Source organism: Ricinus communis, chromosome 7, assembly GCF_019578655.1.
Source record: "Ricinus communis isolate WT05 ecotype wild-type chromosome 7, ASM1957865v1, whole genome shotgun sequence".
In the NCBI taxonomy this organism is placed as follows: domain Eukaryota; kingdom Viridiplantae; phylum Streptophyta; class Magnoliopsida; order Malpighiales; family Euphorbiaceae; genus Ricinus; species Ricinus communis.
The window spans coordinates 23,588,826-23,609,024 of NC_063262.1; the positions used below are offsets into that span (position 1 = coordinate 23,588,826).

General features: G+C 30.1%; 3 protein-coding genes across 3 annotated transcripts; 1 reads left to right on the top strand and 2 right to left on the bottom strand.

Annotated features, from left to right (window-relative positions):
- Positions 1–3,698: 3,698 nt before the first annotated feature.
- On the bottom strand, positions 3,699–6,301 carry LOC8283872 (H/ACA ribonucleoprotein complex subunit 3-like protein). Its single transcript, XM_002529804.4, has 4 exons — positions 6,142–6,301; positions 5,360–5,431; positions 4,578–4,620; positions 3,699–4,000 (listed from the first exon to the last, which is right to left on the bottom strand). Exons 2-4 carry the CDS (start codon positions 5,411–5,413, stop codon positions 3,903–3,905), a joined length of 195 nt encoding a protein of 64 aa, XP_002529850.1. The 5' UTR covers positions 5,414–5,431; positions 6,142–6,301; the 3' UTR covers positions 3,699–3,902.
- Positions 6,302–10,620: 4,319 nt separating this feature from the next.
- Positions 10,621–12,769, top strand: LOC8283871 (uncharacterized protein At1g03900). The gene is made up of 3 exons (XM_002529803.4): positions 10,621–11,354; positions 11,797–12,090; positions 12,485–12,769. The coding sequence occupies exons 1-3, from the start codon at positions 10,866–10,868 to the stop codon at positions 12,548–12,550; spliced, it is 849 nt and encodes a 282-aa protein (XP_002529849.1). The 5' UTR covers positions 10,621–10,865; the 3' UTR covers positions 12,551–12,769.
- A 976-nt stretch (positions 12,770–13,745) lies between these two features.
- Positions 13,746–20,146, bottom strand: LOC8283870 (protein CHROMATIN REMODELING 8). The gene is made up of 8 exons (XM_002529802.4): positions 19,832–20,146; positions 19,389–19,496; positions 18,426–18,989; positions 17,941–18,346; positions 16,586–17,456; positions 15,870–16,479; positions 15,114–15,590; positions 13,746–14,745 (listed from the first exon to the last, which is right to left on the bottom strand). The coding sequence occupies exons 2-8, from the start codon at positions 19,476–19,478 to the stop codon at positions 14,071–14,073; spliced, it is 3,693 nt and encodes a 1,230-aa protein (XP_002529848.2). The 5' UTR covers positions 19,479–19,496; positions 19,832–20,146; the 3' UTR covers positions 13,746–14,070.
- Positions 20,147–20,199: the final 53 nt, after the last annotated feature.

Here is a 20,199-nt window from a genome sequence, read left to right on the forward strand (position 1 = left end):
TTCAAACTATATATATGCTTATAATAAAATTCAAATAATTTAATATAAATATTTATAAAAAATTGAAGATAAAAAATAATTAAAAAATGATATTTTTTAGTTTTATTTTATTGATAATATTATTTTATATGTTCATTATTACCATAATCCTTTATTAGTTTATTTGAACTCTAAATATCAATTAAATTTATAGAATATGTTATAACTGGCATGTCGGATTATAGATACATGCGGTATATTTTATGAAAGTAGTAATTGGTCCGGACAGGAGAATTACATAAACTGAATAATTTGTTTGCATGCATAAGAAACATATGCATCCACTCAACCTAATTAAGATAACAATGCAATTTAGATTGATTAGTAATTATAATAAGGAATTGGACTCACACTATATATATATATATATATATATATATATGATGCAGTTCGAATAACTCAATATAAATTTTCGTAAAAATTGAAGATGATAAATCAAAAATATTTATTATTTTTAATTTTATTTTTCTAATATATTAATTTATGTGTTTATTATTATTATAATACTTTATTAGTATATTTGAAGTATAAGTATCCATTAAATTTATAAAGTATATAATAACATATGAGTTTCTACTATATGATAAAAAATATTTAAATATTTTTAATTAATAATATATTGTATACTAATTTATTAAATATTTTTATATTGTAATTTTTATAATAATAATTTACACACGTAATGAGCAGTACTAGTAATATATATAAAAGTACAAAATGAAAATTTTTTGAACTAACTAAAATATTATTATAATTAATTAATAATTACTATTCTAATTCTAATAAAAATAATTAGTGAACTCCTAATTCTAATATAATTAATTAGTGATTAATCTAAGCCAATTCTACTTTTATCATAATTTCATATGCATTTCAAATTTTATAAGAAATTGAGTAACTTACTAATTAATTCATAATTATTTACAAAATAAAAACATATATTATTAATTATATTTACAATTAATAATAAAAATACAAGTAAAGTAATTTTTGTTATGTTTTACAATCATTATTTAATTATAACAATAATATAATGATATTTATGTTAATCAATGTTAAAAATATAATAAACATGTTCCTTTTTTAAAAATTAGTTTTATATACGAGTGGTTAATCTCATCATGCATTATCAAAATTGTGACATGTTGAAAAAATAAGTTAATATATATCATGATATTTACTAGATATATAGAGCTCAGCTTTTATATACATAGAAATTAGTTTATAGTTAATTCATCTTTTAATAAATAAATAAATAAATATATATATATATATATATATCATTTATTAGTCATTTTGGTTTAAATTTAAACTAACTAGTTGTTTACACGTGCGTTGCACGACCGTTATTATTATCTTGATTATAAAATTAAATTGATAGATGTAATTTAATATTAATTTATAAAGTTCTTAAGAAATAATAGCAAACTAACTATTTTTAAATGTCTTTAATTTTTTTTAAGATTTTAAAATTTCATTAATGCATGATATGAAAATTATTTTAAAAACTATTTATTAATTAGTTTTAATATAATATAAATCAATATATCAATATAATTGATATTACTATTTTTAGAATTAAAAGTTTATTATATAATTAAAATTTAACTTATTATTTAATATAATATTAAAATATAATTTAAGATATTATTCTTTAGACTTAGAATTATTATCTAATTGAAAAACTAATTTATTAGTTAATATAATATTAAAATATAATTAAATATGCTATTTTTATAGGATAAAATTAGTATTATTATCGATTAGGAGACTATTTATTAATTAATATATTTAACATATTATTTTTTAAAATTAGAGTCTATGTTTAATTAGAAATGTAATATATTAGTCAATAAGTTAATAAAAAATATAAAATTACACATAAACTTAAATTTTATGTGCCAAAAATAAGATACATATCAAAATAAAAATCCTACGTGTTGAATACACGTATCAAAAAAGTTTTAGATCTGATAAACTAATATATATATATAGATGGTTAGGTGTACATCAGATTTAGTTTTTACATTCAAAAAAATCTACTTCATACAAGCTAGTTCAATGGTAGCAATAATCGATCCAATTTGACCTCGATCAAAATCGAGTAACTGAATTTTTTAATTTTATTAACCAAATTGAACTGAACCAAAAGAGTTCGGTTTGAGCTTTTTAATTTTTTTTTTGTAATTTAAACTATATATATATATATATATATATATATATATAATATTTATCTAACTTCAATGATAATAGATATTTAAATATATAAATAAATATATTTTTTATACTTAAATTAATTGATTTTTTATATAAATTAAAATCTTCAATTAATTCATTCTCTTATTAAAAAAAAAAACATATTTTGCTAGTTAGTTCTTTTAGTTTAAATTTAAGCTAATGTTAGGTGTATATCATATTTAATTTGTGTGTTTAAAAAACTTACTTCATACAAGCTCATCTAATGGTGAGCAAACAGTCGGTTCGATTTGGTTTTGATAAAAAATTAAATAATTATAATTTTATTAATCAAAATGAATTAAAATATTAAATGTAACTGAAACGAGTAGAAAGAGTTCAGTTTGATTTATTTATTTGAGTTTTTTAAATTTTTATAATTTAAATTATAAATACTTATATTTAAATAAATAAATATGTATATATAATATTTATCCACCTTCAATAATGATAATAAATATTTAAATAAATATATTTTTATAGTTAATAAAATATTTTTTATGTTATTAAATAATAATGATTCTTATATTTGTAGAAATTTCATTTATTTCGGTTATAATTTAAATTTTTGAAGCAAAAACGAACTGAACCAAAATATTTATTCAGTTTGTCTGTTATTAATCGAATTGAATCGAACTAATTAGTTCAATTTGGTTTTTCAACTTCTGTTTCATTCACCACTAAGTTAGTCACAAAATTTATTTGATTTCTTTAAATATAGACTTGTATTATTATTATTATTATTATTATTATTATTATTTTCCTCATCAAGGGTATCTAAATTATTTTTCCCGTTTTGTCATTAATTCTAAGATTAATTTGCACAATGTTCAAAAGGGAAAGAAATTCCTATTGCATAGTTTTGTAATAATTGGGGCTGAAATGGTCCAATTGTTTTGGCTTAACTCAAGGATTCATTTCAGATGCAAAACGTAAATCATTCAAACGCCCTTATATATAATATTTAATAAATTAATAATAATTTTTACCATTTAATAAATTTTTAACGTTAATTTTATTTTTTAAGAATTAAGTTTAACAAATTAATAATTTTTTTATCCATCAAATACATTAATTATTCAAGCATTACCGCATCAGGATCAGTATAAGGAAGTGAGTGAATCAGAGAACATGAACCTCAAAGGAGAAGGGTTGATCATCTGATCATAGAAACTTTTCATAAGAAGATGGGCTCACAGCATAAGACTCTGCTATTTAAACCAGATCCAAACTTAATTCTTTTGTTAAGAAAATGCTGCATCCAGATGTTTAGGGGCCTTCGCTCCATCTGATCTCAGCAATTTCTACTCTTTTAGGGCCTTTGCTATCCATTGCCGTAGAGTTAAGAATGTCATGATGAGAGGCATCTTAACAATCGAATAGTCCTACAGCATGCCATACATCCAATAGTGCTGCGCATCAAGTGCCATCAAAATGGAATCCATTAAGAGGTTTGCTGCATTATATTCAACCCACAAATCCTAGCTACAACAATTTGTGCTGTCCATCAGCAAAAAGAAAAAAGTACATTCCATAGCCATAAAACTAGAACACTTGTTTGGCATTTGAGAAGGAAAGCTCCAACTAGATATGCTTCAGTACAATACAGCATAAAGCACAGAACCAATTCAGTACTTCTGAGGCGGCTGCTGGGTAGGCAACAGTCCGAAGCGTTTCTTTAGAAGAACTCTTTGCCTTGAGAATTTGTCATCAGGTGAGAACCGAGCTGCAATTGAGAAGGGAAGGTCAAATATAAGTCTGTTAAAGAAAACAAAGACCAAAAAAAGAAGTCCTTTTCCATGTTCTATAAAGCAGAAAGGAAGGAGGCAAGAGGAGAAGACAACAAAAGCTTGAGCTATCCCACGTCATACTCAAGTTCTATCAGAAACTCAATAGTTATTATTCTCCGTCATTTATGTCTCCATTAATAGAATTGCATACAAGCAAGATTTCAAACAGCTAAATTCATATAGAGCCTGTCGAAGCCATTTAGTATTTTCAATAAATAAACCAAATGCGACTAACCCAACAAAAGGATAGATCCAATCTTGAAATATGTGCAGGCAGGAACGGTCTTTCTCTTATGCAACTTAAACCAATTTTGGCATTGTCAAAAATCAATTTGTAAAAACAGGTGTAGCAGTAGCAAACCAATTGCAAGAAAAGGCACAAATTGAATTAATGGCAAGCCAGAATATACTATTGATCTACAACCTTCATAAACTAACAGGAAATATATGTGACAGCAATTAGTTGTATATTACATCACATAATTTGCTCATAAATCATCATAGCCCTATTACCTGGATGAGCTGATTGAGTAGGCACTTTCAATGGTGACTCCTTCTGCGTACAGAAAAGTAATTCAACATAAGTAGAATGAAATCAAAGACTGAAAATTTAAATGAATATCACAATATATGCAGCATAACAGAAGACGGCATATGTTCAGATTGATAGTTGAAATCCAGACTTGTACAATATATCAAGAATGCATCCCATGTAACTGTGCAACACTAGATAACCAATTCAGCAACTAAAATGAAAGGAAAGAGGAACAGAAAAAAATTGAGAGAGAAGAAAGAATAATCATCAACTGTTATGATGTCAAAATTTTGGTACCCTGTCTATGGGTTAACAAAACAAAAGAAAACAAATAATAGAATGGCCCATTGTTTAATAGCTTCCTCTAACCATGCTTCGTAAGCAAAAAAAATTAGCCTACAAACAGTAATAACTTCGTCACATAGAGCCATAAGACAGAGCAAAATGAAACTTAATACAATCATGAACAGCAAACGTCAAAATAGCATAATTTTCAGAAGGAACAAGTTCCTTTCCCAAGATTTTAACATGTATCCAACTTAATTTTTTAAGTTCCAATCCACAAAAATGTCATTAATTAACAACAGCCAGCAAATTGACTACACAACAAACAAAACCTCCAGACTTGACAACATCTGAGAAATTATCTGAGAACCAACACAAGCTTGAACTGACTAAATGCAAAAAGGAATTTTTTGACAGAAAGAAACATATAAACTAATAATAAATAGATATGATCACAGCAACCAAAACAACATACCTTGGTGGTGTACACCTTGTCACCATTCTCGTTAATGTAAAACTGAAGATACATCTTAATATCTTTTTTCACCTAGTTCAAACAATAATAAGCCATGACAAGTTTAGGACTTCATTTAAAAAAAAGAAAAAAAATCTTAACAACATAAGATGTTAAAATCCATATCATTAACCCTAAAGGAAAATGCTAACAAAAATCAACCTAAACAAAATGAAATCGAGAAAGGGCAAAGAAGAAGACGAATTACTTTCTTTCTACAAGGACAAGGGCAAAGAAGATGACGAATTACTTTCTGTCTACGAGGACTAGAAACAGTATAATTCATGATAGAAGCAATGTAGGAATGGCAACGGAAAAGTTACCCGCCCATTTAAGGATATGCAAACCCGATTAAAAACCGTTTATTGATTTTATTAAAATAAAGAGAGCAAATAACTAGCTATTTGAATACCAACATCAAGAGGGTCATGAGTCTCAGCATCTATCTGGCTTTTGATATGATCATCTTGACATTTTAATTATTTGTATCATGAAAATTTTCAATTTATTTTCTCTTGAAAGTTTTGTGGGTAGTAATATCTAAGAAGCAAGATTTCAGACGAAGCTACTTGTATTATATTCCCCCTGTTTGCTTAGTTGTGGGCCTGTGGCTTTGATGTTGTAAATGACTTCAATGCAGCATGCCGTATGCTTAAATAAAAGATTGAAGTCATTTAAACTGTGCAAATGGAGAGATTAATCGATACTAATAAGAGCAATGACGAAATTAAAACAAACAATACCAGATGACCAGCGAGGATGGAGGCTACTGCTGCAAGGGTGGAGGCTTGAAGAAGTATGACCGGAGACTGCTGCGAGGGTGGAGGCGGCTGCTATTAGGGTTTGCGAGGGTGGAGGAAAAGAGGTAAGAGGGTGGGGGCTGTGAGGTTGAGATGAAAATATAATAACGTTTGTAATTCACAATTTGTGTTTGTTTTTTGTTTATCTTAATTTGTAATTAAATTAAAATTATGTGATTTTAAATAAAGCTATATGATTTCTTTATTTTTAAAATTTTTATATATAACATTTTTATTTTTAGATTTTTAAAATTTTTATATAATATTTTTATTTTTTACATATCTAAAATACTTTAAAATTAATATTTTATTTATATATAAAATTTAAAATTTAAAATTACAAAAATAAAACTATACAATATAGTCAATTTTTTGTAGTATCAATGATTTTATTGATTAATAGTTTTTTAAGTATTAATTTCATCCCACATTGAATAATTAAAATTTTGATTATTTAATAATTAAAAAAAAGTAACAACGATAATTAATTATCATATGTGAGATTTCAGAACAACTAAAATACCAGCAAGTAAAACTATTTCATTAACAGGTAGAAAGATATTAAAAATACTTTTAGAATATAGATGTATTTTATGCAATTATTTATTAGAATAAAAATAAATATTCAATTAAAATATAAATTTTTTCATATAACTACTTATTAATTTTATAAATTTAATAAACTAATTTTATATAATTTATAGTTTTAGTTCTTCATAAATTTAATATATTAATAATTTTAATATTTAATATTATTTAATCCCCAAATATGTTAATTGTGAGAAAGTTAATTATATATCAATATGAAAGTTTTGCTTTATAATTTCAAACATAACACAATACGTATACTAATAAATGCTTGATAGTTGGTTCTAAATACAATATCTTTTTTAATGATTTTTTTCTTTTTCTTCTTTAATTATATATATATATATATATATATGACATTTTAACAAAAAAACCTTAAATAATTTGGTGGTGAAAAAATAAATAAATTATGTCACGTATTGTTAATTTTTTTAAAAGAGATTAAAAAAATATTTTATAAATTTTAATAAATATAATTAATACAATATTAATACTATATAATAATAAGTTAATAATGTTAACTCTTTGAATATTAAAAATAATGTTTTCTTTTAATAATATTTTTTTACTAATAAGAGATATTTATTTTTTATTTACAGTAAATAAAATAATTTTAAATAAAATTTTATATTTTAATTTTTCTATTATTTTATTTCATGCATATATAATATATCTGTATATTATTTTAACAAAAAAAATCTAAATGGTTTGGCGATACAATAATCTTATTTTTTCTAAAGGTTCAAGGAACGAATTATATGGAAAGCAAAATAAATATATTAATATTATTGACGGGTACAACACTGATCAATACTCGTTAATATAAATGAGTGTAAAATACCAGATACAGATTTAGACAGTAGATATCTAAGGCGTGAATCTGAATCCAACATGAATATTAAAATTAAAATTAAATCTGGCCCAATCCATATACAATTACAAATTCATGCCATTTGGTTTTGGTGGAATCAAATACCCAAAAAAAAACTCATCAATTTGTCCTCCCGTCGCAATGTAGAAAAGGGGTTAAGGAGAAGAAGACTAGATTTTATATTTTCAATTCAATTAATAAACACAAGTCCCTAAATTACCCAACCCAACCCAAATATTGATTAGACTCCCATAGAATAAAATATACTTATATGTTAATGGTCCAGTTTGAAAGACGGACCATGTCATTTGTGGTTTTGAGCTATATTTATAAATTCTTTACATATGCCAATCTGACTAGCTAAAAATCGAATCAAACTGAACTTTTATTAGTTCGAGTTCGGTTTGATTTAATTTAAAATAATTTTAAATTTAATTTAAAATTTTATATTTAAGCTCGATTTTAATTCATTATTAAACAATTAAATTTGCTATTAACTTAATTCAAACAAAAAGCAACTTATTTGATCACATTAAATAAATTTGGTTCAAGTTTGGCCGAAGGTAAAATAATTTTAAAAAAAATATTGAACTCTTGTTTATTAAATATAATTGAGGTTTGAGTTATCAAAACTCATCTTTTCATGTTTTATAACAATTAACTATTTCATCAAAATGAATATTGTTTTAAAATTAAAATTAATAAATTTATTTACGTTCAACTATGTCAACAAAATTATATTATTTAGCTATATTATCAATTAAAAAAGATTTATTTTATAAACTTGAATATAATAATTTAATAAGTGATTTTAATCTTAAAAGCCAAAAAATAAATTTTAAATAACTTTTATAATATACTTATATTATAGGACCATAAATTAAATATATCTAGAGCCACAAGAGTGTTGAGCTGGTCTTAATCAAGCATATAAATATTATCATATTAAATTTATTAAGAAAAAATAAATTAAAAATAATAAAAACTATCGTACTTTACTTAACAGTCACAATATACAATAAACAAATATTATTAAACAATGAATAAACAAAATCTTCTATCATATGCACAATTGCAATAAATAAGAGAATAAATTTTTTTATGTATGTTTCTAAAAATGAATATAAAAGCCAATTTAAACTTTTGATTTGCAAAATTAAATATAAGCATTTATAAAAGAAGTGACTTTTTCTATAATTGATAATCTTTAATTTTTCTTTTAAAGGATTTAGGATTTAGGAACAACTTAATAGGCTAGCAAAAGGCCATGAACAACTAAAAAGGTTTAAAGAGACAGTGGCTTGAAACATTAAGAGGCCCTTAACCCTATGATCCTTAGAATTTGAAGCAATAAGAGGACTCGGCCTCGCATGATTATTTGACTCATGGCCCAAATAAGTACGTTTTCACTTCCTAACAAATCTATATACATAAGGAACCATGCAGTTCGATCTTATTTTCTTTTTTAAAATAATTTATTCATAATAAAATCTATCAACATGCCACAATTCCCATTCTCTACATTAACCAGAGGGGTAACAAAAACGTAAATGGTCTCTAAACTCTCTAAAAGCAAGAGAAAGAGCTAGAAAAGCACAAATGCTTTACAAGCGCAATAGAGGGGAAAACACATTAATAAGAATGACTTTCTTTCCTCTGTTACAACATAGGTTGTTCCATTTCAATATAAGGAGAGATTATAACTATAAATGCTTTAGGGTGTTTGCAATAGGTAACTATGTAAATCAATGGTTATTGTAGCCAGTTCATGATTGGCTTGCTGAGAGTAAAATTCAGAGAAAAAGCCAATTGTATGGAAAATACTTTAGGAAGTTATGCATGAGCATCCGATGTTACTGAATAAACCGCCTGCTTTGCATAGATTAGCATACATGCATTCCATTCCATTTCAGTGGTCACGAATTATTGAATAAGCCATCTCCTATCAAAGCTAAGAAGTCAAATGAGCATCTCAACAGCGGGATTCAATATCCAGAGCTCACGCCACCCACCCTCCACAAATAGGAGGCATGAGCCACAGGTCGCACGAATAAAGAATGAGCATGATTTTAAGAGCTCGTTGGGGATGCTATAAAAAAAACCTAATAAAAAGATAATACAAGACTCACTCCTACGCAAATAATGCTTTGATGAAGACAAATAGGTAAAAACACTTCAACAAATTTATTTTTTAATAAAGTTAAACGCTTATAATATATAATAAAAATTCAAACAACAAAATAATAAATTTTAAACAATTAAGGCTCTGTTTTTTTAATGAAAAATAATTTATTTTTAAAAAGTATTTCGCAAGAAAAATATTTTTTTTTAAAAACAACTTATTTTCTTATATTTAGCTGTAATGCTCAAAAAGCGAGAAAGTCATTTTTATCTAAAGACATAGGATTTTATTGGTGATTATAATTTTTTTAATTTATTTTCTTAAGCATCCCAAACACATAAATAAAATTTATAAAATCTCTTATTTGAGAGAAAAATATTTTATGTAAAACAATCGGAGTCTTAAACACTATTGTGGTAGTTTGGATTTGAGATCTCAAATAAGAGATTTTATAAATTTTATTTAAATTTATTACTTGACAAATAAATAAATATTTTAAATCTATAGATTTCAAAAAATTTCTTATCCTCCAAAAGCTCTCATTAGAGTTTTAATTTCTTAGTTAGGAGATAATAATTTTAAAATTTATTATTTTTTAAAATGATAAATTATTATAATATTATTTTCTAAATAAATTTAAAATTACTTTTAATTTTAAATAAAAATTATTAATTTTATATTTAACTTAAATAATAGAATTATAAAAATCCTAAATCTTAAGAGTTTTGACTAAATTTTTAATTCAAAGTAATTTAAAAATTTAAAATTTAAAATTTTATATTGTCGAAGCTCATGCCCCCGGAGAGCTCGTCTATTTAGGACCGGCTGAAGATGAAGTTCTTCGAAAGTGGACTACTATTGATAAGGAGGGAGAAGCAGGGCAAAAAGGTAATTTTAAACAAAGAAATCTATCCCCCTGTCATTGCAGTTGACCAATCATTCACACTTCGAACCCACGTCTCTGCAACTCTGTCTCACTTTGCGTGTCTTCACGTTTGTTGATACAATCCTCTTACCTCTCTCTCTCTTTTACAAATCTAACCTCAGAATCCCTCCTCCCTACATTTCTAACAAAACAGGCAAACAATGTCGTTCGATGACGATGAGGAATCCATGGAACACACCCTCTTAGTAGTTCGTGAAGTTTCCGTCTACAAAATCCCGCCCCGCTCCACATCAGGCGGCTACAAATGCGGAGAATGGTTACAATCGGACAAGATCTGGTCAGGCCGGCTCCGGGTAGTTTCATGTAAAGACAGATGCGAGATCCGATTGGAAGATCCGAACTCGGGTGAGTTATTTGCAGCTTGTTTTGTATTGCCGGGTCAGCGAGAGAATTCGGTTGAGACAGTGCTTGATTCCTCACGTTATTTCGTGCTTAAGATTGAAGATGGGAGAGGGAAACATGCGTTTATTGGGTTAGGGTTTGGTGAGCGAAATGAAGCCTTTGATTTTAATGTTGCTTTATCTGATCATGAGAAATATGTTAGGCGAGAGAATGAGAAAGATAGTGCTGAGACTAGTGAAAGTGATACTCATATTGATATTCATCCTGCTGTTAATCATAGATTGAAGGTATGTTTTTCATGTCTACTGGAGTTTTTTTAACCTTTTTTTTCCCTTTTTCTTTTGAGTATTTCTTGATGACATTTTCTTTTCAATTGTATTAAAGTTGTAACGTTTGAGTTAGTATCCAATTGGGTTCGTGTTTGTGACACTTTGTTTTCAATCTACGAACATTGTGATTTTTCTAATTTAGTGTTGCATTGTTCTTTTTTTCTTTTTGACATTGTGTATGGTGCCAATTTAAGCAATGCTAGTTTTTTTTTCTTTTCATAATTTTTGCTGCTTGTGTTGGTCTAATTGACTATCTAGCAGTTAAATGCATCATTAATTAATATGGCTTTTGCCTTTGTAGTGATTGGGTATGCTACTTTGCAGTGTTTTGTTAAATTTAATTTGTTGGTCTATATAGATGGGCTTTAAGTGTTAATTGTTGTTGTGTCTTGGATGATAGGAAGGTGAAACTATCCGAATAAACGTGAAGCATAAACCATCTAGTGGAACTGGAATGCTTTCAGCAGCAGGGCTGTCCGGGAGTGTTTCTGGTACTACAAAACCTAAACCTTTGGCTTTGGGCATTGCTCCACCACCAAGTGGCGGAGGAAAAATAAGGTCTCCACTTCCACCTCCTCCAAATGATCCAGCTGCTGCACGAAGGACTGCTACTAATCACAGTGTTGGTCTCAGAGAACAGAAAGAAAATACAAACTGTTCTACTGACCCTTTGTCAGATCTTTCTCCACTCGAGGTATTCTCCCATCTGCACAACATATTCTCAGCATGATATAATATCACATAAGAGCTTAAACATCATTGTGAAATGTTTTCGAAGATGACATGCTTTGTGCTTGCCTTGTTGAGCAACAGAAAGTGTGAATGAATTTTGATTTACTATGTGTATGTAAGGTTAAATTAGCTGTTAATGGTAATTTTTCTTGAACTTGTGCTGTCAGTGAATTTCAGAAGCGTATTAATCTGATGTTTCTATGTGCTGATGCCTTTTGTGTGTCAATGGACACCTCGAGTCAAACAATTTGTATGAATGCTTGTCAGTACTTCAGCTCATTCACCGGAAAGCCCTTGCTAGAGATTTCTTAGTAGGTGCATTTACATTATAACTAATATGCTGATGGTATTTGCAGAGAAATCTTCCTTCAACAACATCAGGATCAACAAAGACAACTGCATCAGGATGGGCGGCTTTCTAGTTGTGTTGAGGATTTACTGAGTCTGAAATATCCGTTTGATGTTTTCCTTGAAAAAAGTGAAAATGAACAACATAATTGAGAAAAGAAAGAAAACACAACCAAATAAGTTCATGTGTGGAAAATAATGTTTAATGGATTATACTGAATGCTTCATTCTCCAGCATGAACTTCATGGTGTTCTTTTATATATAATAGAGAAAGTGAATTCTTTTTTCATTTCCATTGCGGCTGATGTATACTGAGTCCAATTGTATGTTTGTAGCAGCATAGTTTGCACTGTGTTTTTGAATTTGGATCGATCATGTTTCCTTTTTTTTTTTTTTTCTTTTCCTGTTTGCTTCCAAGCTTTAATTTCAGGAGTATGTTTTTTTTCCCCTTCAATTGTGGCTATTAAGCCAATTATAGATAATAACTTGTATGGGTTAGCATCAATCTTTTCTGATCGTGCCTAGTTTGTTGTTGAAGTGGAATAAGATTATCCTGTGGAACGCTGTATTGACATAAAAAAATACTTGGAAGGGGCAAATGGTTTTGATATTATCCAAGTTATCTGGTTCACGTCACATGGGGTTAAAATATCTGAAACAGCAGTCTACTGACTGAATGCAAGTGCAAGCAACCAGCCATTGCCTTCTAGTTTCAGTTGTCGTTTACAGGGGCAACAGGCACACATGCTCTTCTCTTTTATTAATTATTAAGCAAAACAATTGATACATGTATAATAAACGTTCAAAATAGGAAAAATTACAAAAGAAAAGTGCCTTGTGTTTTTTTATTTATCTTTTTCTCCTTTAGAGAACCGTAGTTTTTTTCATAATAAAAAAATAGTCTGTAATTTAATATATATCTTTTAATATTTTTATTACTTTATAAGTTAATATTTATTAATTTTTATAATTTAATATTTTAGTAATAATCCTCATTTTTAATAATAAAATTATTTATTAAGTGATTTAATATATAATTTACTATATTAAATTTATATTTAATGAAATTAATATATGTTTCTAAATTTTATTAGAAATAAAATAAAATAATTTTTAAAATAAAATTATAATATTTTTAAAAATATCATAATAATTAATTTGATGGTAATATTTACTTACAAAATAGTTTTATTTTTAAAAATAAATATTATATTAATATTAAATCTAAAAATATTAATTTATCAGGTAGTAAAAATATAAGAAAAAACTAAATCAGAAAGTATTTCTTTATCACAAAAAGAACTATAGTCCTCCAAGTACATGAATGTCTAACCAAAAGGCATATTTTTGTACTTTTTTCTTCAAAAAATCCTTCCAAACTGTAACGAGAGAAAATGACTATTAAAACTGTACAACTAAACACATCCTTTTGCTGTGTTTGTGATTAAAAAGAAAAAACAAAGCTGCTACTAATCAGCAGTGTCAGACCATACTAAGATATTTCCAGAATGTCAAAATTTCAGAAGGCTTACCACGCAAATATAACCTACTTACATGACCTCTGACAAAAATGTGTATTATTAGGACAAGGAATTATTGCTGTCGATACTCCGGTTTCAGAACCCATACTTTTCCATTTGGATCTTTCTCCAGGGTTGCTATTTCCTTCAAAAGATTCTTAAATAAGGGCATGTCCTTTTCAAGGATCCTATCCTTAAAGTGATTCACTATAGTTGCTGAATCAGTGATTCCACCTCTCTGTTGTATAAATGTACAGATCTTGCGAATCAATATTTCAGGCTGCACACCAGATAAATTTTTGGAGGGCCTAGACACTCCATTATTTTCAGACCCAGCTCTGTTAGCAGAAGTTGATGCCAAGCCAAACTGTTGTTCAAGTCCAGCACCGACAGCTCTCTCTTGATTCCCTCGAATTCTAGCCAATAGTTCAGCTGATGATAGTGCCTTCCCAGCAGAGGCTCCAACTCCCATTCCATTCATGCTGCTTGTTTTATTGCTGGATACATCAGAAGATCTAATCAGCTGGGAGTTCACAGTTGATCCAAATTTCCGGCGAACAGATGATGGTGCACCAGCAGTCCCCGATTTCCCTGTCCAAGTTGGGACAGATACACTATCATGACTACGAAGCATTCGTGATTGACGTAATGCTTCGGCTGCCCTTTGTGCGACTTGAGAAGCTTGCTCCTCAAGCCTCGTCTTCTCTTCATCGTGTGCGTTCATAATTGCATCATGGTTCACAGCACTCTATAGAAAAAGTCAGAATAGAAGGAAAAAAGAAATGAAAGAATTTCAGATAGAAAACCTGGAATTATAATCAAGTAGTCCAATATAAACTGCACAACACTAAAGATGCCTGGTCTGGTAGACCAGCTATAACATAAAATAGCAAGTGATGTATATTTATCAGAAAAGGTTGAGAATAGTAAAACATGTAAACATCCTGAAAAAGGCTAACCACGATTCTTGCTTTCAGTCTCCCAAATGCAACCAAGTATAACACTGGAAACATTCTATCTTAAACGGGAAAAATTCTATCCTAAAACAGTCTACAATGAGCCATAGAACAATATCACCATAATAACAATGTAAAGATAAACATTGCTCAAACTTACATGTATCCCTTGAGCATCAATAAGACTCCTCAAAATATTTGTTTCTTCATCTACTTCCCCATCACTGTGATTGGCTTTCTCTTTCCCTTTACCTTTCCTGTGGGAAGGTCCAATCTCAGGGCTGTTTTCTTTGTCAAGTGCAGCATCATCAGCATGTGATGCACTACCTTTGTAGTGTTTCTTCTTGTCTTCCTTTTCTTTCTTTGCACCAACAACATTTACCTCTTCAGATAACTGACTAAAAATATTAGATGTTTCAGTTAACCCGCTCCCTCCATCATCATTCAAAGTGAAAAGATCCTTCATATCTCGAGCTTTGAAGAACCTTCTCTGCTGTGGGTTTTTCAATATCTTATTAGTTAGAAAATGTTTGTAAATCTGCCGGTGATACACCTTCTCTTCAATAGTCCCTCGTGTGATCAATCTATACACAGTAACATCCCGTTTCTGACCAATACGCCAAGCCCGTTCTCTGGCCTGTTATAAGCAATAGGTATCCTCAATATCTAGAATACGGATAGACAATAAAGGTTTATTTGGATTCCACCTATATGGCAATCACAATCAACATATTACTAGCAAAACTCAATTGGAAAATTTCAGTATGTAATATAATGTGTATGCTGAAAGATATTATAGGCAATACCATTCCAAATTTTGATGTTTACCATGCAAAAGTTCATAATGACATAAGAATTTATAATAAATTCATCTTAGACAAAAATCAGCAAAAACCTAGAAGTACCAGCAAAATACCTGCATATCAGTTGAAGGGTTCCAATCTGGGTCAAAGATAATCACTCTGTTCGCCCCTGTTAGATTAGTCCCTAATCCACCAACCTTTGTAGTTAAGATAAAGATAAACACATCATTTGAGTTGTTAAATTCATCTATTAAGGCCATCCTCTGCTTTATGGGAGTCAGACCATCCATTCTCCGGTAGCTGTAACCACCAGAGTTCAAGAATATTTCAAGAATGTCAAGCATCTGTTGAGTTTGAGCAAAAAGAAGAACACGATGTCCCTGCTCCCGCCAAACTTTTAGCACTTGGGCAACAACTCTCATTTTTCCACTGCGATCAGGATTTCCATAGTCAGGATTCTGACAGGAATGTTCTCTCTCAAGCAGATCAGGGTGGTTACATATCTTTCTCATTACATCTATTCCATATAGGGAATTCCTACTCCCATCAATTATTTGTTCCACTTCAGTACTTGCAAGAAATGCTCTATACACAGAACGTTGCTCTGCAGTAAGGCTACAGAAGAGAACATGTTCGGTTTTTTTAGGAAGCTGCGCATTCACATCCACCTTCATACGCCGGAGCAAATAAGGCATAATCAGGTCACGCAGGACCACTGCACACCTGTAGTATAAAATTTCAAAATTGGGAAACGAGTAGAAAGAGAAAATTTGTCAATATCAAGCAAACTCTGGACCTCCCTGAAGATTTCAGAAATGTAACAAGTTACCTGTATGCAGTAGATACTTGCAGTGGTGAGGCATTGGCATAGCCGCCAACAGAAATAGGAACAGCAAATTCTGCTTCAAAAACTGGGAGTACCCCCAACTTTCCAGGGAAAACAAAATCAAACAAAGACCACAATTCACTCAACTTATTCTGAATTGGTGCTCCTGTCATAATTATTCGGTGAACTGTCTGAAGCTGTTTGCAAATGAGAGTAACTTCAGCATTTGGATTACGAATTCGATGTCCTTCATCTAGAACAGCATACCCCCACTCAATGTCGAGCAATTTTTCCCCTAGCAACCTGAGTTGCTCATAAGTGGTAATAAGCAATCCAGCTTCTGATTTTAAAACCCGATTTATCAAGGAATCCCATTTATTAGCCTTTTTAGATGATATATTACCCTCATAATCGCTGTCAAGTGAACCTTCACTTTCATTATCACTGTCAAAAGACTTAGCTCTTTTCCCATGAGGAAGATCCTGTGCCGAATCATGTAGCAGCTCCACATGAAAACGTGGATACCACTTCTCTGCTTCCCTTTTCCATTGTCGCAAGAGTGTAACAGGGCAAATAACGATACTTGGTTTATACATATTACTGAAATGCAATGCTCCTAGAAAAGATAAGACTTGTATGGTCTTACCAAGACCCATCTCATCCCCAATTATACCACCAGCTCTTTGACAATGCAGTTCCCATAGCCACTGCACTCCCACTTTCTGGTATTCAAAAAGTTTGCTAAAAATGGCTTCTGGGATTTTTAGCCCACCTTCAAGTTCTATCAAAGAAGTATCATCACCATCTACATCTTCCTCATCCTCTAGCTTTTCTTCTTCAGTGCTGGATGTAACTGAGTTATTCTTTGTACATTCTGCAGAATAACAATGGTTCTACTATGAAATACAAACAGTTAACTGATGCTTCACTATTATGTAGTTCAGATAAAAAAAATTGTATAAGAAGAAACTACTAAACATCATCCATGATTATTCACAGAGCTAAATGAAGGCAGTTGGCTAGCAGCAAGAGTATAATGTCATAAACATTGAATAATACAGTGCAGATCATGACGGATGAAAAAATCTGTTAAACAGCTGGATGGAGCAAAGCATATAATATTTGTTTATTTCTATACAACTTATATTAACAAAAGTAGCATCCCAAAAAATAAAATATATTAGATAAGGTGCTCAAGCTTGCTGTGAGCTTTTACCAGTTAATCAGCTGAAAGCTTGTAGTAACAAAACAAAATACAAACACCTGAAAAAGAAAAAGAAAGCAATTCCCACGGCATACAAACATACTATACCCATGAAATGCTCAAATAACTTAAGTGAAGAAATGATTGAACATACCACTTTCTTCCAAGTGGTTTTTCTCACGGGTAATGTGTTTTCTCCATTTCTGGCCAGGCAAAGGTCGTTTTGTCTTCCTTTTCGAGCCCTTTGTTTTATCTGAAGCGCTTTCTAGGGACTGAGGAAATTGCAAAGGTGTTTTCAGCCTCTGAAAAGGGCGAGTAGGAGCATCAAGCTTTGGCACAGCATCTGAATCAAGTAGCTTAGTCACTGGGCGAGCTTTTGCAGCCTCTAACATGGACTGGGCAGCTCTAGCTATACTGTCAGAAGCAAGATCATGGCTCCTGTCCTCTTCCTCTGATGCATTGCACCCACTCGACGGCCCCAGCTGCTGAAGACAGCGTTCAAAGCCCTTAAGCTGGTGAAAAGGAGTCAAAATCCCTTTCCTGACCAGTTCATCCCTTTCCTAGGACATAAAACCATATAGTTAACAGCCCCAATGATTAGTCACATGGAGAGAAAACTAGAAACTACTTTTAACTCACTGTTTCGACAAATCCTGCAGATGCTGCATCCAACATTGTATCAAAGTCAGTATCATCACTGAATGAAACTGTTCTCTGATTCTTTTCCTTGTTTTTGCCTGGTTTCTGAACTTCCTTTGACTTTCTTTTACATCTAGGCTCTTCCTTCACCATCTCTGCCAACAGTTTTTCATGCTCCATACCCTTAGTGGTATCATCCTTGTGCAAACCTGAAATTTCTTTCTCAATATCAGCCTTAGTTCTCTTAAGACTTTTTAGGCGATCAGCAGCTAGGGCTTGCTGAAGGGTGAAGTCATTAGGAGAAACCAGATCAGTGCTTTTATCATCTCCATCCCTGGGCTGTAATTTTACAGAATCATCATAAGCGTGATCTTCACCATTAACAACATTTTTCACCTGTTCAACAGTGGATGCAACAGCATCTATTTCAAATTTTACAGCCCTCAATTTATTATAGAGTTTAGCTTCGCTAGCAGATGCTAGATTAGTGCTTATTGATTTGTCAGGAGGTTCTTCCTCAGTGCTCACTCCAGCTTCACCATCATTCTCAGTGTTGTTTCTCACCTGGAAATAGGAATTACTTTTGTCAAATTGCAATACTTAGACATAATATAGTTCATATTACTCGTAGCCAAATTAAGAAATGAAATCCATTAAATTTTACTAATTAAAATGTCATAAACAAAATCATAACACATAAAAGTTAGAGACATAATAATAAGATCAGAAAAAAAAATCAGACTCTCACTTATATCATCCATTTCAGCTAATAGAATTTGTAAAAGAAAAATTATTAGAATACCCCCGCAAGCAGCCCACTAAATCACACGAAACAGTCCTCTAACAGTCAACACTACTGCATATGGTAATATGCTCTTTCTCCAATAGAAAAAAAAAGACGCATCATATTCACCATCCAACCACAAAACAAAGATGATAAAAATAAAAAATCCAAGCTCATACCTCTGCTAAAATGTCACGTTCAATGTCTTCAGGATTCACAGATGTTACACCCAACGTGCTGAGTAGAAACTTGTCCTCGTCTTCCTCCATGGTTTTTATAAAACCACACTGCTCAACACATCATTATAATAAAACAAACATAAGGCCTCTACAACAATAATCAAGCAGGAAAAACATAACCCATAATTTTTATCAAATTCATGAACAATCAAAAACCCTTAATCTAAATGTAGCCTAATAGTAATAAATGTAGCAACTATTACACAAAATATGCACAGTTTTCACTCTTCACTCAAAAGTTAAAAATGTTTAGAGCATACACAAAAACTAATAATGATGATTAACTCTCTAATTCTTATGGTGTTGCTTGGAACAACTAATTCAATTTTAATAAACAGGTACCTAAGAAAATCAAAACTGAAACCAAATAATTTTTGACATACCTAAAAGAAAAATCGTGAGATTTAAATTAATCCGAGCTCTAATTCTCTTATGTAGATTTTCACTGCCAAAATTTAACCATTTCTTTTTCAATCTAAACCAAAACCATGGCTAAGTTATTCGGCTTTCTCTTCATTCTCTCTCTCTCTCCCTGCCATTCTCATAATTCAGCTTTTAATTTTGCTTCTCTTCGTCGTCGTCTTCTTCCTTCATCAGCAAGAATAAACGACGGTTTCACAGGGACTAGCCGACGTCGTTTGACTAAAACAAAAATAATAATAATAATGATAACAAAATTTACCAAGTAAGCCCTCGAGTCCTTTTAATTGATAAAAAATAAAAAGTAAGCCCTCGAGTAGAGTTACGTGGC